The 21,197-nt window shown below is 38.2% G+C and overlaps 1 protein-coding gene across 1 annotated transcript in view; it reads right to left on the reverse strand.

Moving 5' to 3' along the window:
- The window catches only part of ACSS3 (acyl-CoA synthetase short chain family member 3), a 153,698-nt gene that overhangs the window by 94,453 nt on the left and 38,048 nt on the right, over positions 1-21,197 (reverse strand). Inside the window, exons 3-5 of the mRNA XM_059402403.1 lie at positions 11,483-11,671; positions 6,993-7,127; positions 2,885-3,025 (exon numbers count right to left, since the gene is read on the reverse strand). Coding sequence (XP_059258386.1) covers positions 2,885-3,025; positions 6,993-7,127; positions 11,483-11,671 — 465 coding nt within the window. The remainder of the gene's footprint in view (positions 1-2,884; positions 3,026-6,992; positions 7,128-11,482; positions 11,672-21,197) is intronic.

Genomic DNA, 21,197 nt, shown 5'->3' on the forward strand with positions numbered 1-21,197 from the left:
TTTTCTTGCCCTTCTGCATGCCTTAATTTGCAAAACCTCCACACTCCCATGCTTAAACACCAGAACTCTACATTGAAGACCCGCAAAGCTCTATCTCTCAACCCAGAGGCACTTCTTGGACCCAGACCTTCACCTCCGACATCTCACTAGGCATCTCCACATTAACATCCCACAGAGGCATCATACTCAATATGTTTCCAAACTCCCAGTTTCTCCGGCCCTAAACCACCTCCTGTGTTGAGTAAATATTCCAAACCATTCTCCCGTGTTCTTGGTGTCAAAGCTTAGACCCTTCCTCTGCCTCACTATCTTTGAACAAAATCTGATTTCTCTTAATTAAGTGTGCTACCCTAAGTCCTAAAAGCCTGAAAATGAATCTCTTTGCCTCCATTTTGTGTACTTGTCTGTCTTCCCAGCAAAATGCTGCAAAGGCTTACCTTCCTTCCTTCATACTCTTCTCTCCCGCTTAAGTAGCATTAGTGCCCTCCATTCCTTATATACAGAATATAACCTAAACTTCTTGGCTAAAATTTAAGAGTCTGGCCCCTGCCTATATATTCAGTTATTTCTCCTCTTCACTTGTGCCACATGCACTAGCCATCTTGGAAACTTCCAGGCACACTCCTTCCTTTGCGTATGCTAACCCTTTCTGCCTATAATACCCTTCTTTCAGTGATGGCACTCTATGAAGAAGTTTTATTCATCCTTCAAATGTCATTTTGTAAGAGCTTTCTTTGACCACTCTTTGGTGGAACAGCTCTCCGGCTCTTCCCACCACTGGGTCCCATTACTCTGCTTTATTTTTCTTCATAACATTTTTCACATATTCCATAGCTCTTTGTGTCATGCCTAGGTCCTGGCTATACTTCTAAAAAGAGAGCCAGACCCATATTTGGGTGCTCAGTCATATTTGCTGAATTTATTGACTGTAATCCTCCAGACACTATTCAATCTCACCTTTTCCCTGACTGAGAGAGAGAGAGCGAGAGAGAGCGAGAGAGAGCGGTCCTTTTAGAACAAGGATCAGTCTATCTTGTACCACCTGCATTCATATACATTTCAACCCACCAAACTGAAGGGACTGTGGTTCACGCCTATCTTCTGGCACAGAAGGAACACTCAATACACGTATGTTGAATGGAGCTGAATTCAACATAGAGATCTATAATCCGAAATAGATTATCTTTAGGATGGTACATTAGGAAGAAAAGAAGAACAACTGAATCTTTAAACGATCTTCAGTTTGGGCATCTAGGGCTCCAAGGAGAAGTTCTTGACCCAGACAAAACGTGGGAAAGCTAGGATCCTTCTTTATTTGGAACCAGGAACCACCACTTTCCAAATATGATGCTGTATACATTACTGTCATTTCTACCACACTGGCTGAGTCAGTTCTGGGTCGCAAGCTCCTCTTCTCTTCCTGCTATAAAGATCCCCATCCAGGCCATGGTGAAGGTCAGGGTAATTTAAAATCTTGAAGTGTCACAAAGGTTTTCATAAGAATCCTTCAGGTTTACAGGAGCTAAAGTGATTTTTGGAGGGTTCTTTTTTATTTAGTTAGGTTATATTGAGTTTTCAGGGTCAGGGGTTTCCTCTCATGTTGATACTTTTCTATTAGATTTTAACTTTCTGAATACCCTTCTATTTTACGGCCAAACATTCAGTTAGCCTCTGGATGGCTGGTGCATAATGCATAATTGCAAAAGGTGGAGGATTAAAGTTTAGGTGCAGAAGATCATTCGGACCGCTGGAACAAGGCATAGTCATCAACATGAAGGAATATTTTTCAGATGACCAGAGTTGTTACAGAAATCCTAAGAGTTTGATTCTACAATGACACAAATATATTTATGTATACGCATTTACTTATTTATTTATGCACTCCACAAAAATTTGTTAAGTAATACAAAGCATAACAGGAGACTAAAATGTAATAAAACACGGTCTCTGTCCTCAGAGAGAATATATTCCCTACCAAATGTTTCCTTTTTTACAAGCAAGTGAGTTTTTTATGGAACATCTTAATTTTTCTTTTTAAAAACTAATCAAATGGAACAACTATTTTAAGACTATTAACAAATTATATTCTCAAGAGCTCTGATGCTACAGAAATCGAATACATAAAGAGGCCACTATTCTCCAGGATGCAAGTGATGGTTAAAGTCCCTTCCCCCACTAAAATTTTATGATTCAATGTCTACTGAACTCCTTAATGAAAATGAATAGGGAGATGACACTGTCAGATTTTATGAAGTTCTACGAAGAAACAGTATTAGTTGGAGATACAGGTAAAAGTGATATTTATTCATTATCTGACACCTTCAAAAATATTGATGCTTCTAACTTTGTTTTGTGAAAACATCTTTCATGTAAGCAGATTCAAAAATCCTTGGATGTCTTCGGTGCTGCAAATCGCACAGTTCAATACTCTGGATAAATTGCATGCTGTTGAAACTGTCTAGGTCAATTCTCAAACTTGCATTTATAACAAAGAATTAAATTCCCTTAGATCAAAAATCAATTCCCTACTCTACAAAAGTTATATCTCAGTTTAGAAAATAAAAATATTTAATTTAAAACACAGTTTTATAAAACTGTATTAAACCCACTGACATTTGATCAAATATCCATTCATCTTAATAGCTCACTAAAGCAATGGCAGCTTGCTGATATATGTGAAGATTCTGGAAGAGACTGGGCCAGAGCGTTTGACATTAAGTATAATTAATATTTTTCAAGATTTAAACACAACATTTATTTAAGATATAAAGTACCCAAGCCTAGTCCTCCAGGCACAGTCTGCATTTTCAGTCAGTCATCAAACATTCTCAGTGGACAGGAAATCGGCCACTGCACAGATACTTATCCCTGAGAGCGTGAATACCTTGGGCAGCCCCGTTGTTCCGGACGTGTAAAGAATATACAGCGGATGTTCCGAAAGAACAGGAACACAGTCATGTGACTGTGCTTTGGCCATCTCCTCATCCCAGTCAAGGTCACGACCTGGAGCCAAAGGCACTGTCTCCTACACAGGAAGTATACAGGAACATGCAGTGAACAAAGCATGGTACATCAGAACAATGGCAACTGACTAAATCTGCATATATTAGTCTGAGCATGACTCAAAATCTAGGCCTAGATAGCATTAAATATCACATTTATGACTACATATTTCGAAGTCACGAGTTAAAAATATTCTTAAAAAGTCCAACAGTTTTGATGTTGGCTTCCACTAAACTGACCAGAGAATCTGATTTATTCAAATCTAAGGAGAGCCTTAAGAAATCCAAGAGGATGCAGTCATGTTTTCATCAACAGAGCTTAACCAACAGAGTTTATGTTTTCCATAAATATATGTACAGTATTAACTTTATAAACCCATATCTATTTTTCTAACTTTTTTTTCTTTTATTTTGGAACTAAAGTCTTCATAATGAAATGTCAACTAACCCATTAAAATGTTTCTTTATACAACAGCAATTTAGAACTAATACTGTGGCCATTCTTTCCAAATGAGAAAATACTAAATCATTTTCAGGAGTAGGGAGATATCCACTTTTGCTTTTTCAAGAACAAAAACTCATTTTGAAAATTAATGAGCATATGTGACATATCTAAAATGTTACCCAATTTTCCCTCCACCTTAGTCATCCATTAATATGGTAGAAATGTTTGTTTTCTTTTTTGTTCCTCGAACCAAGCTCTGAGTTGTAAACTTTATGGTAATAGAGTCACGAGTTAGTCGGAGACAATTAAAAGAGATTAGAGGGGTGCCTGGGTGGCTCAGTGGGTTGGGGCCTCTGCCTTCGGCTTGGGTCATGGTCTTGGGGTCCTGGGATTGAGCCCCACATCGGGCTCTCTGCTCAGCAGGGAGCCTGCTTCCCCTTCTCTCTCTGCCTACTTGTGATCTCTCTCTGTCAAATAAATATACAAAATCTTTAAAAAAAAATAGAGAGATTAGACCTCTTTACTTAAAATACTGCCAACAAAACAAGCCAGCTAGATAAGGAGTAAGGAAGTGGCTTATGGAAAAATTATTCTAATGGGGAGTCAAGCTATTTAAGTAGAATTAAGATTCAGTACATGCCTGATTATTTTCTGAAATGTTAACTAAGGTCCAGATGACACACCAGGAAGTTTACATTTGGTGAATGATTAGTTTAGGCCCAGGCGAGGCTACCCATTCCTCCGTGAAAGGTGGTAAGATCCACCCCCTAAAGAGCCTATGTAAGCATTCAAGGCAATGAATCAAGGCAATACCCCAGTGAAACCCAGAGACCCTGAGGGATTGAGAAAAACTGAGTCATTTCCAATTTTTCAGGATCCTTAATAATCAGGTTGCATATATGGTCATATATTTAAAGGAGTACATTTACAGAGTAACACTTCAATCTAATATCACAAATACAATGTCTTTGTGAATAAACACATTATAGGTAACAATCAGAGCTGAATTTCATAAAAGTGAAGTTTAAGGCCCAATTAGCTTCTCTGGCCTCACTCTGATAGACCCTGAATATGCCATAAGAGAGAGAAAAATAGTTCACTGTCACCAGATTGTATACTTCCATTTGTTTTTATGAATCAAAGAAACACAACTAATTTCAAAGCCTTTGACATTACAATAACAGACCCATAAAAAGAAATTCTCACACTGCATAATGAAAAATGTCAATGGAATGATCGCAAAAAATTATTACAGATCAAATGAAATGAGGAGTGAATGAATGAATGAATGAATGAATGAATTCTTCAGGCTAAGAAAACCCTTTACAGGCACATGTAAAGAAGACTGGGCAAAAGGTAGGAAGGGAAAAGTCAGCATTAGCTTTTACATAGATACTTTTACTTCTATAGACACGTCCTGGTAGCGTTCCAGAAAGGCAGTATTGGCCGAGCACCAGAGCTAACTGATGTGATGTTCTTGTGATTCTGTCATCGCTTGCTTGAGGCTTAGGACTGGCAGCCTGGTTTTTACCTCGTTTGGCAAAAATGCAATCCTGGTTAATGAGACATACCACCGGGCCTCAAAGTCTCTGTCTCTAAACTGGAGGCAAAGTCAGTCCACTGGGCTTAATTACTAACTAAACAGCAGGACTACTGTAAAGGACAAGAGACAACCAAAGCCTACATCGAAGATAAAGAAGATTCAAAATAGAGGGAAGTGTCTCAAGAAAAAGGGAAAGAGAGAGAGTGTGAGCCAGTTATGGAAAGGAAGGATGGAGGAGGGAATCTCTACCCACAAAAAGTAAAGAGAAGAGATGTGCATTCAAAAAATATGAAGAGGAAACTTGCATGTCTATTTCCAGTGTGTTTGTAAAGTAAAAGAAATAGCATATAACTTCTTGATTAAAAGTCATTGAACCAGGGACGCCTGGGTGGCTCAGTGGGTTAAAGCCTCTGCCTTCGGCTCAGGTCATGATCTCAGGGTCCTGGGATCCAGCCCCGCATTGGGTTTTCTGCTCTGCAGGGAGCCTGCTTCCTCCTCTCTCTCTGCCTGCTTCTCTGCCTACTTGTGATCTGTCTGTCAAATAAAGCTTAAAAAAAAAAAAAAACAGTCATTGAACCAAAGTTCAAATCTTGACACCACTTATTAGCTGTGACTTTGGGCTCTGACAGCTCCATAACTCAGTTTCTTCATCTTTGAAATGGGGCCAGTAATAGTATCTACTTCATTGGTTTGTGAAAATTAAATAAGTATATGAAAGTACTTAGCTCCGGGCCTAGCAGAAGTTCTTCACAAATTCATGAGTTTATGCATATGCAAATACCACACACATACTCACAGAAACACATGCATGTGTGTGTGTGTGTGTGTGTGTGTGTGTGTTCCTACCCTTCCTCCCACCTCCTCACACCCAAAGCCTCTTTCACTGCTGACTCTGTATTCCTTGACTTAACAACAAGCCTTTTTAAAAATATGCTTGAGGGCATCTGAAAGAAACTCAAAATTCTTGAGACAGTAAGAATATTAAAATCATTGAGTGAAGCAGTCCATGAACCACAGACTACTAAAACTTTATACAGAAATTTAATGCGGTCATGGGAATTGCTAGGTGGTAATCAAAATGACATCGTTTTAATGCTTTCTATTCTTGTATCTTGTCATTTAAGAATTTTCTGCAGACAACCTCAAGAGTTCCATAAAATTACACAATTCTTTGCACTCTTGTCATTTTTCATCTGTAAAAAATTTTAATCTGCTAGGAACCCAAGTTGCTTCCACTATAAATAGCTGATACTGGCATGGATGTAAAATTAAGGTGATCATTAGATCAAAGTTACTAGAAAAAGCACTGTAAAATGTATTCATTGTGTTTTTTAGATTGTTTTTCTTCTTTCATGGATCACAAAATAATTTCTGTTTAGAATATTCACATTTTGTTTTCCTGAACATGGTTTTATTTCCAGACTAAATGCCTTCTCTAAAAATTTTTAAAAGGCAATTTTTAAATACAAATTAATCCTACCACTCCACAAGGCAGGAGAGCTCAGGGATCAAGTGATCAGAGGGTGCTGTGTTCAGACCATGACCCTGACACTCAGTACCTGGGCACATTGTTTTATCTCTGCTCACTGGATTTCTCTCACATAAAATAGGAGTAATGCTCATAAGTTATCAGGGAGATTTTCTAAACTTCTCACTAGTAGAGAATCAAGGATCAAATGGTAAGCAGTCAGTGAGTGAATGTTAGTATTATCATGATTATTACAATTTAAATTGACACATGACACTACAATAGACTATGCACAGAACCCAATTCATTAACATTACATATTATTATATGTGTTTCAATCTTTTTGTTTTAAGCTAGTTTGTTTTTCATAAAGACAGAAAACATCATTCATACTTTTTTCTTTTTGCAAAAATGGTGATATGCAGGAAGTATATGTAATTGTTTATAAATCTAGTGTTTCTTTCACATGGGCAAGACTATAATGATCCTTAGCACATCACCATAAGCAAGCACCAGATTCACTATTCCTATTACCATATTTGGACGATTATAAATGAGCACATTATCTGGTTTGTGTTGTCCCAATCTCAGTGCTTCTTCTAGGAGGGGGATGTATTCTACTCTTCTTCCAGGTTCAATCCCAAATGATGCTGTAACAACCACCTTGGGCTACAATGGAAAAAGCACAGTAATTGAGAAAGTTGAGCAGTTGATTAAGGTAAGTATAATATTTCAGGTGCAGGCTGGCAATTTAACATTCAACAAGAAGTGCTGTAATGATTCTGTTCTCTATTGAGTAAATGGCCTGAAAACAATAAACCCTTTGTAAATGTTGTAGACCTAACAACTTCCACAGAGATCTTGCTTACCTGCTCCAAACTTTCCACTCAGTGATGCTTTGGGCCAATAAGTATGAGCTATTTAAAAATACTTCCCAAAGAATTCATGAGGCCACGCAGAATTGCCCTGAGCTGGTGACATGCAACGCTAGGGGCTCCACACTAACGGAGGCCCCCATACTGGCTCGTCTGTGCTGAGGTTGTAGTATTTCTTAGGTGGGAAGGGTCAGCCTATTGCTACTTAGGAAGGGTTACTACATTTTTTTATGTCAGCATCTCTGCTTAAATGTGACCACAAAAAAAAGAGGGGGATCTATTTTTTTCTTTTATGATTCTTTTCTCATTCTAAATACATTCATTTTTGCCAAATACTGCACTTGTAACTTTGTTGTATTTTTCTTAAAAAGGCCCCCAAATGATTTAAGCTTCAAACCCCACAGAGCCTAAACCTGTCACTAAGTTACACCTGGAACTTTTCTTGACCTGACAACTTGCTAGTCCTTCTTCAAGATATACTAAGGTATAGCCAAAAGGTGTCCCTGTGGGGAGCTGAAGAAGTCAGGGTTAATGTCCATTCTGAGCAGGCCTCAGGTGCCCAACTGTAGTGTAGCTTCCTCACACCAACCCTGCAAAGGAAGCTCCCCAAGCCCAAATTTGGATCTCATTTATCTCTGAGTCTTCTATTCCTGGTCCAATGCTCGTCATACCATAAGCTCTCAGTAAATGTTTCTGGAACAGAACCAAAATCCTCATTAATTTGCAGAAACAAACATGTCTTTATCCTTTTAAGTACACTACTTCTTCACCAAGAAATGGTGAAGCAAAGGAGGCAGATAATAGATTATTCAGGAGACAGATAATCAATCCATGATAGTGCATCTATTCCTGAATTCTGATTTCTAGTTATGATGCATTTCATCTAGGAAAGGTTTATATTATTCCAAGTATATGCATATATCACACTGTCTGATTTTTGAATATTATTTAATATTCATGGAGCTGAAACTCAGTGCAGGTACATAGCTTGCCCCAGGTCATAAGTGGTGGAATCAGAAAGAGGGCTACTTCTGTCTGCTTACAGAACCTTTCCCTTCCCGCTGTATCAGGCTGCCTTTTAAAAGAAAAGACAAAGGAAAGAAAAGAAAAACAAGTCTTGCTTCCTTTTATTATATTTTTAAAGACCCGACATTTAAGTAGAGTTCACATTTTAATATCTATAATACTCACAAAAATAATTCTAGACAACATTCCCTAAGATTAGAATTCAGAATAAATGAAAGTAAGTTCCATATCAAATTAAAAATATATATAGAATATATCAAAGCTTGAATAATTTAATAAAGTCAAAATTAGACTCTTTCCCTCAAAAAAGAATCCTTTCTACATTTCTATTCAACAGCTTTTTACTGGAGATTTTATTTGATCTAAGCCAACTTGTTAGGATACTGTACAGTCTTTCTATTTTCATCTGTTAAAATAAAGCTTTTTCTTGAGGTAATTTATTTGAAAATCAGGACATCAAAATCATTCCTGATTTCAACTATTCATTCTATCCAAGTATCTCAGATATATATCTCCATCTTCTCACCTTTAATTTGACCTGCTCAATGGTCATGCTCATAAGTATATACACTTATTCCTTACAAGTAAGAAATAAGTATATTCCAAGTAAATATATACACTTACACACTCCTTAGAAGGGTGTGTGTGTGTGTGTGTGTGTGTGTTGATGCAGGGAACAAAGGCAGAAGAAAAACTATTAAATTTCCTATAGTCCGTTGACAAGTCCTTGAAACAGAGTGATATTCCTCTAGGAACTCAGCTGTCTCAATATTAATAGTCCATTAAGGACAAGAGGCAATCTTAGCCTGATCCCCAGAATCCTGTATGTTTACTTTAACATATAAAAATTCCTTTGGAGGGGCACCTGGTTGGCTCAGTGGGTTAAGACTCTGCCTTCAGCTTGGGTCATGGTCTCAGGGTCTGGGGACTCAGCCCTGCCATCAGGCTCTCTTCTCAGTGGGGAGCCTGCTTCCCGGCCACTCTCTCTGCCTGCTGCTCTGCCTACCTGTGATCTGTCAAATAAATAAATAAAATCTTAAAAAAAAAAATTTCTTTGGAAACTTCCTCCATCTCTACCCCCCCAAGATACATGTTGGCAATCATCCCATCAATACACATCTGAAGAGTCTCATGACATTTTTTTTTCCTAAACAGTAACAAATGCTCTTTTCCTAACAATAGCAGCCCCTTCAGGATCCTATTTTGTTTCCAAAACACCTGGGAGGCTATGCTCTCCCTAACCACCTCCCAACTTGAAAGTATACCATTGGCCGCTCCTCATGAACCCAGGGCAGCTCTTTCTGCCCACACGTCCTGTCCACGTGCTTTAATAAAACCACCATTTTGCCCCAAAGATGTCTCAAGAATTCTTTCTTGGTCCTTGGCTTCAAACCCAAATGTCTTTCCCACAACATGGGTGATGAATAAAAACACAGCCGGTGATACATAGTACACATTTGATAAATCCTCATTTTTATGTATCTCAATTACCCCACATCATACAATTTCCTTAAAAAGAAAAGAATGCATATACTACATTTCATACTTTTATCCAAATGATGTTTAGGATTTCTAGAGCTAAAATGCTGGCGTCTACAGCTTCCTCAGAGGGGCCCCCAGTTGCCCACTGGTCTGCAGGTTAGTGACTATTGCCCCCCAATTTACCTTCATAAGCACTGACTCAACCTGTCTGAAAAAGAGAGAAGAAAAAATCTATCCAGTTAGTCCACAAACCAGCTCCCCAGTTCTAACACCTGATCTAACCCAGTTCTATTACCAGATGAAGTCAGATGTGCAAACCCTCACTCTCTGCCTTGCACCCAAGGGACCCTCAGTCCATATTCGCTCCCTTGTTAGGAAGGTCTCATCTCCGGCTTGTGAAACTCTAAAGGTCAACCATCTGTCATTCCCATAATGACCTTCCTTCCTTAATCAGCCCACTGCGATTACTGTGTTGCAATCGTGCATTACTTCTCAGACAGAGGACCCGCCAATGGGTCTTATCCCAGCCTCTCTCCTCCCTCCGGCTCACATCATATTGCAACATCTGCCTCCTCTTAGCCTTGCTTAAAACAAGACACCCACCTGCTCAGAAACCTTGATGAGTCAAGGTCTACAGGACTCAGTTCAGACAAAACTGCCTCTGCAAGCTCGCCACCTCTCCCTCTTCAGCCCTCTCTGTCTCTTCCCTGTCTTCCAAATGAATTTTACCCATTTCCAGCCCAGGCCAGACTCATATTCTTTTTCTCTCCTTTTGGATCCCACAGCATCATTCTCTTCAACTGGCTGAATCTTAGCCAAGATCTAACTCAAATCTCGACTCCAGGAAGTCTGCCTCAGCCACTCCAACTAAAAGTTTTCTAGGGACACTGTCATGTCCTCCGCTTACACTGCGTCAGGCTGCTTAAGTGTAATAACACCAGTAGCCACCTGTAACCCGTAATGCCTGAAATAGTCACTGTCTGTAACTTACCTGAAAAAAGCTGGCGGATTCCTGCTCTACATTCATAAGCGAATGATAGCTAACCTGTTTTTACTAAGTACTATACTGGGCAATGTGTTAAATGCTTTCAGTTGACTATCTCAATGATTATTTCACAACAGCCTTATCAAGTTTGTTATTCAAGTACCCCCATTTAAACATGCAATCTGCCCCTCCCCGATACCCCTCTTCACCACTGTGCTTATACTACCATTCCCAGAACTATGTATGTTTTAAAGCAACTATGTGTTCCATCCACTTGGTAAGTAATTATCCAGTACTATCCAGGATAGTACCTGGCATGAGGTAGGAAGTTAATATGTTAATGAATAAATTGGTTATCAGTTATTTTCCTTGTATGTATTATACATCCCAAATAGATGGCATGCTAACTTGAAAGGTATGCACCTAATCTTGTATTTTATAATCCTCATAGCACCTAGCAAGATGTTTTTTACATAAGATTGACCCCAAAGTAAATTTCTGGTTAATGTATATATGCCAAAGAAAACACACGGTTTAAGTATCCCATTTGAAAGGAGGATCTCATAACTACAGATCATTCTTGGGTGATTCATTCACAGATAAATACGGCTGCACTGTATGTAGCTACTACTGATTTCTCCAAATAAAGCACTTACCTTTGCATGATCAATACGACTACTTAGTTCTTTGGAGGCAAATCCCCCAAATATGAGACTGTGGATGGCTCCTATCCTTGCACACGCCAGCATGGTATACATCGCCTGTGGGATCATGGGCATGTAGATAACCACGGTGTCACCTTTCTTGACACCATGCTTGACCAAAACACCAGCCAGCTTAGAGACCTAGAACAAAATCATCACATCAGCAGTGTTTTCTGTGTTATTTCACTAATTTTCTAAGTTAAGATACTAACACTAGAAGATGATCTCCATCTTGGTAGTGGTTCAAAGAAGCCTGAGTAACACATGTTTGAGGATGATGTAAGCTTAGAGAGTAGTAGTAATAAAAGCCACCCGTATTACAATGATTGACTATAAACCAAACTTACTATTATTATGCCATATCAACTCTGTGGCTTAAATTTCCTTAATTATCCATTCAGCAACATAGTTACTGAGCAACTATGATGTACCAGACATTGTGTTTCAAGTCGGGAACACAACAATGAAAAACGGAGATACAGGTATGTCCCTGTGGAGCTTTTATTCTAAAGGGGAAATCTGTCCAGTGAACAGAAAAGTAACATAATGGCAAATGTGGGTATATGTTGGTTTAACTGTTGAAAAAGAAGTATGTGTTAGGAAAGAAACCATTATCGAACACTTAAAAGCTAAATCAGACAGATTGTGTTATTATTATTCCTATGTTAGAAACATGGTAACTGAAACTCAGATATAACAAATAGCTAATCTGGGACCAGAGAGAGAGTAAATGATGCAGCCAGGAAACCATCACAAGTCTTTGAACCTCATATTCTTTGTCCTTTCTGCTGCCTGAAGCCAATAATTTTTTTCTTTATAGTTTTTTAATACTAATTATCTTTGCAAACTGATGGCCCTCTATCTTGAGATCAAAGACATAAATTTCTTTCTACTTTTGACCTACGTTTTGGGGACCAAAACAGACTGTATAAAATATGCTTAGACCTAACTGAATAAGAAGTTCAACATCCTTTCATTTAAAAAATGTATATTTTTTTTAATTTTTTTTAAAAGATTTATTTATTTATTTATTTGACAGACAGAGATCTCAAGCAGGCAGAGAGGCAGATAGAGAAAGAGGAGGAAGCAGGCTCCCTGCTGAGCAGAGAGCCCGATGTGGGGCTCGATCCCAGGACCCTGGGATCATGACCTGAGCCGAAGGCAGAGGCTTTAACCCACTGAGCCACCCAGGCGCCCCTAAAAGATGTATATTGAGCACATGTATATGGCAGACATTGTTTTCTGATACATCCGTAAACAAAACAAGAAAAAGATCTCTATCCTCAGAGAGCTTATGTTTCAGCAGACTGAATACTTACAATAATCATAAGTTAATTATGTATTATGTTAAAAGGCAGTCAATACTTTGTGGGGAGCGGGAGTAGAACAAAGTAAAGGGACTGAGAATGTGGGGGATAGGATTCTCAACGGGATGGTGAGGGCAGACCTCACTAAGAAAGTGGCATTTCAGGGGCACCTGGGTGGCTCAGCAGGTTAACTTCTGCCTTTGGCTCAGGTTATGATCTCAGGGTCCTGGGATCGAGCCCCCACTGCATCACAACAGGCTTTCTGCTCAGCAGGGAGCCTACTTCCCTCTCCCCCTCTCTGCCTACTTGGGATCTCTGTAAAATAAATAAATAAAATCTTAAAAAAAAAAAAAGTGGCATTTCAGCAAGAACATGTACATGTTAAGCATAAGTGGATATCCATGAGTATGCTCTTTCAGGCAGAGAGACCACCAGTACAAAGGTGTGAGGGGGATCATCTGTGATGTGATGGAGTAAAAGCAAGGAGAGCAGGGAGTTGGAACAGAAAGGACAAGGGAGAAAGTGGTCATAGATCAGGTCCAAGAGCTAAAGAAAGGGCCCATACGGGTCCAATGGGCAGTGGGAAGGACTATGGCTTGCCCTGGGGTGTGGCTGTTTGAGATGAAGAACAGAGGAGGCCTGAGACAAGGAAATGGGCCACAGGGCTATTTACAGATCCTTTCATTTCATTCTGCCTCTCCTACTTTTTCAGCAAGTTCAAAGAACTTGGAACCCTGATCATTCTTCCTTTTTCTCTTTATTCACTTCCTCTGTACAGATGGGGAAAGATGTGTGTGTCCAAAGTTAAGGGCTCTGATGAAAGATAGGAAGTCACAAACAACTCTCTTAGTGTTTTTCTTTCCCCGATCTGCACCTGCTAATTTAGTGCTATTTTTTAAGAACTCAAAGCTGCCCAGCCGAAAATTATGAGAAAGATAAACTGAAGCAATATAAATCATTTACTTAAATTCTATGTGGAGGTCAAGACCAAGAAAAACACTGGAAAGTTATATTCAAACCCTCAGGGTGTGATCCCTGTAGAAAGGAGCCAGGCTCTGTGATCATATCGCTGGGTGTCCTGTTGAAGAGTGAGGAGAGACCAATGAGAAGAGTTTGCCCTATTTACAGCTATAACTTCAGCATCTTGAATGGTGTCTATTGTTGAATAAGAATGACCTTCATCCAAGACCAATCTAGCAGTAACTCTATATTCCAGTCTTCATAAGGCTGCTGGAAGATGCCCCAAAACTTTTCGGTCCTCTGAAAGAAATGATATCGATGAATTCAAGAACTTTTTTGGGAAAAAAAAAAAAAAGATTTCAAAATGACCAAATGCAACCCCAAGATGTATTTAAGTGGGAGTCCTGTCACACCTTTAAAAAAAAATAGGGAGCCAACATATTAAAATTAGGAGACTTCATATACAAATCTAGATTTCCAGGTTCTCCTGAAAAATTGTAAAGTCTAGCACCACTGGACCTCTGTTGTTGAATGACAGCAATCAATTAAACCTGATGTCAGTGACTAGGCTGAACTCACCATTCCCTGGGACCATTAATCACAGAGCATAAATTCTTCCTTCCATCCTGTTTAAAACATATTCTGCTACATCTTGCTTATTTTATGTTTATGCTATAGGAGCATAGTCCTATAACCATAAATGACGTGATATATACTGATAATGAATTTTTTTCCCCACCCATTTCTCGCATTTATATTATCTGCTTGGCTCAGGCATCTGATCTGTGAACCACTTCCTTGTAGACAATTAGTAAATTAGGCTGCACCAGGGCTACAAAACCACTAGATGGCGTCCCTTTGGCCTTGTTAACCCTGCTTTTTGCCGCCACTCAATGTTTTGATTCTGTGCTAACCACATCAGAGCTGCCATGGAAAAAAAGTTTTACATGATCAGAAGAGAAAATTTCTTTTTCAGTAGTGTCCAGGGATAAATGTCACTCCAGGAAAAGTTTACACTGTAAACTGTATATTACATACATATATGAAATTATATATTTATGTCTATATATGTGAATGAAGTTGTATGGGAAAACATTTCTAGTGAGACTTCTAATAAACAGGTATATAAAAAAAATTAGCTCATAGCAAGACAAATAAATGGACACTGGTTTGATATGAAATATGTGGTAATATTTCATTAAAAAATGTTTCTTACTAACATTATATCTAGAGATAAGCAATACAGGAGCCCTAGAACAGAATACTGAAGTCTTGATTCAGACACAAATAAAATCATTTCGAAAATAAGTGTAGGCAACAGCAAACAAGAAGAGGAAAAAATCTAGAAATCCCAGCCATCTGAGAGTCCATAATCACTCGAAGAAAGTGCTATGAAACTTCAACACAAAGGGCAATTCAATTATTGCTATTTCATGGGTCATCTTGTTTTTACTGACTTCCAGTTGGAAAATTATCAAAGAGAAGGAAATTTGAGGTTATTTTTGTTCATTGTTAATATTCTTATCCTACCATAGATATTTGAATGTAAATTTATAATTTCTATCCAAAGAGAAAATAGTTAACATGTATCTTGTATAATCTAGTTTCTCAACCAAAGGAAAAGTTAAGTTGTGTCATTCACATAATCCATATTCATCTTTTATCTTCTCAAGACTGTTTTTTATCAACAATTTAATCACTTTCTATCACTCACACACCACTAAATTGGTTTTCCATCTAATGTCAAGGGTGGTACATGGAATATGAAATCACGGTCAGGCCATGCCTCTGTTAGCAGGAGGGTAACTAAGCCGTGAAGGAAGCCTGAAAAAACAAAATGGTTTTCCATCTAATGTCAAGGATGGTACATCGAATATGAAATCACGGTCAGGCCATGCCTCTATTAGCAGGAGGGTAACTAAGCCGTGAAGGAAGCCCAAAAAAACAAAAACAAAATGAATGTACACATTCATTTAGATACAACACTATTTGCTTCTTCCCAGTAGAGACTATTTGAATGGACCATTTGTTTAATAGCTAATTTAGGGGGCATCCGGGTGGCTCAGTCGTTAAGCATCTGCCTTCGGCCCAGGTCATGCTCCTGGGGTCCTGAGATTGAGCCCCACGTTGGGGTCCCTGCTCAGGGAGGAGTCTGCGTCTCCCTCTCCTTCTCCATCTCCCACTCCCCCTGCTTCTGTTCTCTGTCTCACTCTCTCAAATAAATAAAATCTTAAAAAAAAAAAAAGAAATCTAATTTAAAGCCATTCAAATGTATAAGTATCCTGTCATTGATTCAACTTATACAGTATGTATATGCATATATCCTGAAGTCAAGTTTGCAGATGCAAAATAGGAAGATATAGTCCTTAAAGTAAAGAAATGCAGAGTCCAGGAAAAAGGACATATATAAATAGTAATGACAAAATAAGAAAATGTAACAACAGATATTTATGTTATGTGAAACTGTATACACATAGATTTGATTTTTTTTATAGATTTGGTTTAAATATAACACACACACGTTTCGATACATGCAAAAACTTTAAATTTTAAAATTATAAAAAGAAAACTTACCAGTACAAACAGTAAAAAAAAATTTAATAAATCTTGTATGTATTCATTCTGCAAAATCTTCATTCAAAAGCAGTCCTTAGGTTAGTATAATGTCATGATCAAATGTTTTTGACACAAATATTAAACGTTAGATGAAATTGACCAAAGACTATGTTCTGTGGAGTAAATTAGCACTTGCTTCACAAACAGCCAAATGTCTCCTAAAGAAAAGCATGTTTGTATGAAAGATAGTGCTGGTGTCCAAATTATAGTAAAAAGATAATAATTATAGGCAATTTCAGGGCCATGTCAAAGAAAATTATATGAAAGAGAAAACGAGAGGAAGCATGTTCTCAAGCTGCAATGATGTCCCACCGCACATCCTGGTCGAATCACCCACAGAAAATATAATCAATTTAAAAACCAATTACAGTATCTGAAGAAGCAGTCTTCTTTTCCTAAAATTCTACTTGAAAAATAGAAACCTTCCCATGGTGTTCTATATAAAAACACCTTGAAAGATGGGGAGCAAACAGGGAATTTGCAGGTGGCTCCTCAATGAAAGGTTGAATCAGACTTTTCTAAAACCCAGTAAGGATAGCCAGTGATCCTAGATAAAGACGCAAATGTGGAATAGCTTCCACAAGCACAGAGGGATGCCATCCTTTAACTGTCCGCATGCAAGCAAATGTTGTTACTGCTGAGGAGATTTAAGCTACGAGATGCCTATTCATTTCTCTCCTGGACCATTTGTCATCTCCTGGTTTCTAATCTTGCCCACTATAGTTTCTTCTTCAGAGAAACCAAAGTGATGGAGCGTCCCATCATACTTTTAATAAAATGTAGTCTTGGGGGTGCCTGGATGGCTCAGTTGGTAGGGGTCTGCCTTCAGCTTAGGTTGTGATCTCAGGGTCCTGGGATCGAGCCCCATGACAGACTGCCTGCCCAGTGGGGAGCCTGCTTCTCCATCTCCCTGTGCCCCTCCCCACTGTTCATGCTCTCTCTTGTTCTCTCGCTCTCTCTAATAAATAAATAAATAAATAAATAAATAAATAAATTTTTAAAAGATATAGTTCTTACAATGGTGCACAAGGTCCTACAGGATCTGTCTCGTGGACACTCCCCACTTCTTCCGCTTTCTTCTCATTGCTAAACTCTTGGTAGCCCCCTGATGGCCCAAGTTTGCTCTTGTTCTAGAGCCTCTGCCTGACCTGATTTTCACTCAAATGGGCACATGGTTCTCTCCCAGTGTCCATTTGGGTCTGTGTCACTGAGTCATCTCCTTGGTAACAAACAAGTTACAAACATCTCCTTGGTAAGAAAGCAAGTAGTTTTGTCTGACGAACATATCTAAAATGGCAGCCCAAGTCACCTGTAGCATCATATTTTCCTTCATTTATATTGTATAAGTTTTCACTTAAGTTGTATTATCCTTTTATTTGTAATTTATCTCACTAATCAGAATACAATTTTCCTATGAGAAAAGATTATATCATTCACCCTATAGTCTATGATGCCCACAATAGTGCCAAATATTTATCAGGTGTCCCAAAAGTATGTTTGAATAAATACACTGACCCCAGCATCATTCGAGTCCAGAATAATGAATTCAAAACACATCTGTTTTGACATCTTTCTAAACACACATCTTTCTAAAAGGTCAGAGGTCAGCCACCCTGAAAATAAGACAAATCATCTACTAAGAACCTATCAACAGGGGCACCTGGGTGGCTCAGTAGGTTAAGCTTCTGCCTTCGGCTCAGGTCATGATCCCGGGGTCCTGGGATCCAGCCCCACATCAGGCTCTCTGCTCAGCAGGGAGCCTGCTTCCCTTCCTCTCTGCCTGACTCTCTGCCTACTTGTGATCTCCCTCTGTCAAATAAATAAATAAAAATCTTTATTAAAAAAAAAACCTATCAACGAATGATTAAAAAATTAATTAATTAAGTGAATGAAGTATCAAAGCCATGGACCCGAATTTCAGGTTTCCAAGAAAGCCAAGGTAAATGCTTTAAGAAGAGTTTTAGGTGAGGCAGGCTATAAACCTTCATAGTCAGGCAATAAACTAAAACAAGATTCTCACAGCATTAAAAAATAAAAATACCCTGTGGGACCCCTGGGTGGCGCAGTTGACTAAGCATCTGACTCCTGGTTTCCATTCAGGTGGTGATCTGGGGGGGGGGGGGGTCCTGAGATGAGCCCCCTGTAGGGTTTTGCATTCAGCCAGGAGTCTGCTTCAGATTCCCCCTCCCTCTCCTTCTGCCCCTGCTGCTCATGCTCATTCTCTCTCTCTCTCTCTCTCTAAAATAAATAAAATTTTTGAAAAATTAAAAAGATAGAAATAAAATAAATAAAAAATAAAAATTCTCCAATGAATTGGGAAAAAAGCACAATGCAGAGCAGACAAGCGATGTTTTTGGAAATAATTATTTCTCTCAGACAAGGATTAGATTTTTCTTTCCTTTTTAATAGATGAGTAACTGTTCTTTCTCATTAATCCATTCAGTAAATAATATGAGCTTATGCTATAAAGGCCTGTATTAGACACCATGTTGATAAATAAATAAATAAATAAATAAATAAAATATTACCCATATCCTCAAGGAATAGTAGTCTGGTCAAGAAATACACTAATAAGTAGTATAAAAGCAATTATAAGTAGTATAATAAGTAGTATAAAAAGTAAAAAAAAGTAGTATATGAGTAGTATAAAAAGTATATATAAAAATAAACTTATGTATGGAGAAAGTGTCCTGGACTTCAAATCATGGAGAAATAGCTTCTGGCATAAAGGGAAGTAAAAAGAAGTGAGTTTACACTTCAAACAATCTTGAAAAATCTGGCTGAAAAAATTCAAGGGGATTGGTTGTCTTGTTGTTATTTTGAGTTTATGCTTAGACATTTTTATTGTGAATGCATGACTCTAAACATGGGGAAAAGGAAGCTAACAAATATTAAATGTTGCTTTCTTGTTTAATCTATTCCTTCCTACAGTATCTATTAAATTGGTTTAATACTTGTTTTCTTTACATGTATTCTCAGAATCTAATCTAATTTACAATTTATTCAGTTGAGAAGTTAGTCAAAACAGAGTTTTAGCTATAATTTTGGTAAAAATTTAAATCAGTAGTTGGTGCCTACTCATCTATAATTTCAAATGAAATACAAATATGTCTGTCTGCTAAAATATATTTTACAATATGGCATTATACAAAATAGTTCCCCAAAATAATAAGGCTTATGGGGAAATAAGTAAAAATACTATGACAGCATCATGTTTCAATGATCAGTTACGGCTTTAAACAGTGGGACTCAATGCTTCCTTTTCTATGATATTCTGCTGCAGGGCATTCACTTCCAAATTTCCTTGCAAAGAAGGACTAGTCAAAATAGCAGTGTAGATTACGTAGCAATATCATTAATAATTTTTTTTAAAACAGAAGAATACCTTCTTAGCTTTAAATTCTCAAAAACCACTTAACTCATCACTCATGCACTAAAGGATCTTCATTTTTTTTTTCTTATGGTTTTCAGATTTGGATAAGGTGTTCTCTTTAAATTGTGAGAAAGGCACTTCTTCACCTGCTAACAAGGCAACAATCCAATAGGAAAATGAATGGGCAAAAGATATGAATGGGCACTTTAAAAAAGTGGAACAAATGGCCAAGAAACACAGGAAAAAGGAGCTCAAGTTCAGTAGTTACTAGGAAAAAGCAAATTAAAACCATAATGCAGTATCACCACACATTCACCAGAAAGGCCCAAATTTAAAAAAAAAAAAAAAAAAAAAAAAAGACTTGAGATTCTCAGGGCACCTGGGTGGCTCACTTGGTTAAATGGCTGCCTTCCACTCAAGTCATGATCCCAGAGTTCTGGGATCAAGCCTCAGGGCAGGCCCCCTGCTCAGCGGGAAGCCTGCTTCTCCCTCTTCTCCCTCTCCCTCTGCTGCTCCCCCTGCTTGTGTGCTTTCTCTCTCTTATTCTCTGTCAAATAAATAAATAAAATTAAAATTAAAAAGACTTGGGATTCTCAATACCAACTGTTGATAACTGGCATTCTCATACACCGCAACTGGGAATGTAAACTGGTACAACCAGTTTGGAAAACTGTTACGTGAAAGAATCTCAGACACAAAAAGTTGAAAAGAAAAGCCAGAAGCAAATGAGAACACTCTACTACTCAATTTATACAAAGTTCACAGACAAGTAAATGCCATCAGGGATGGTGTGTAAGGATCTAAATAATAATTCCCTAAAGGCTGAATGAGAAATGACAAAAATGAAGCAATAATGCATGCTTCCGGGGGCTGGGGATAGTCTGTCTCCTGATCTGGTTATGTGGGCGTGTTCTGTTTGTGAAAAATCTAACAAGCATTCCATCAGGCTCTCTGTACTAACCTGAATGTATATGACATTTCATTCTAAGTTTAAAAAATGGCATGCTAGGAAAAAAACCTACACAAAGCACTGTAAATTCAATCTCATACCAGCGTCGTTCACCTACTCACCGAGCATGGAGAAGGTAATTCCCCTTTTAGAGATAATACCTTGTAGCAGAGCTGACTGTCATACAACTCAAGTTTTCATTGCCTATTTAAGAAGTTTAAAGAAAACAAAGCATATGCACGCTTATATCCCTTCACCTCGACAATGCAATGACTGGCAGGGCTGAATTTCTGCATGTTGTGGTTTTTACATTTTAGGTTCTTGCATAAGAAAATGCTGATGATGTGACAGACAAAGAAATATCAGATTATCTTACCCTGACAAGAGTTCTGAAAGGATGGAATTCAGACTTTGAAAAGAGCATCCTAAAGGGCAGAATTGGAGGAAAGACTTCTCATGGGA

This window comes from Mustela nigripes, chromosome 6 (genome assembly GCF_022355385.1).
Source record: "Mustela nigripes isolate SB6536 chromosome 6, MUSNIG.SB6536, whole genome shotgun sequence".
Classification (NCBI taxonomy): domain Eukaryota; kingdom Metazoa; phylum Chordata; class Mammalia; order Carnivora; family Mustelidae; genus Mustela; species Mustela nigripes.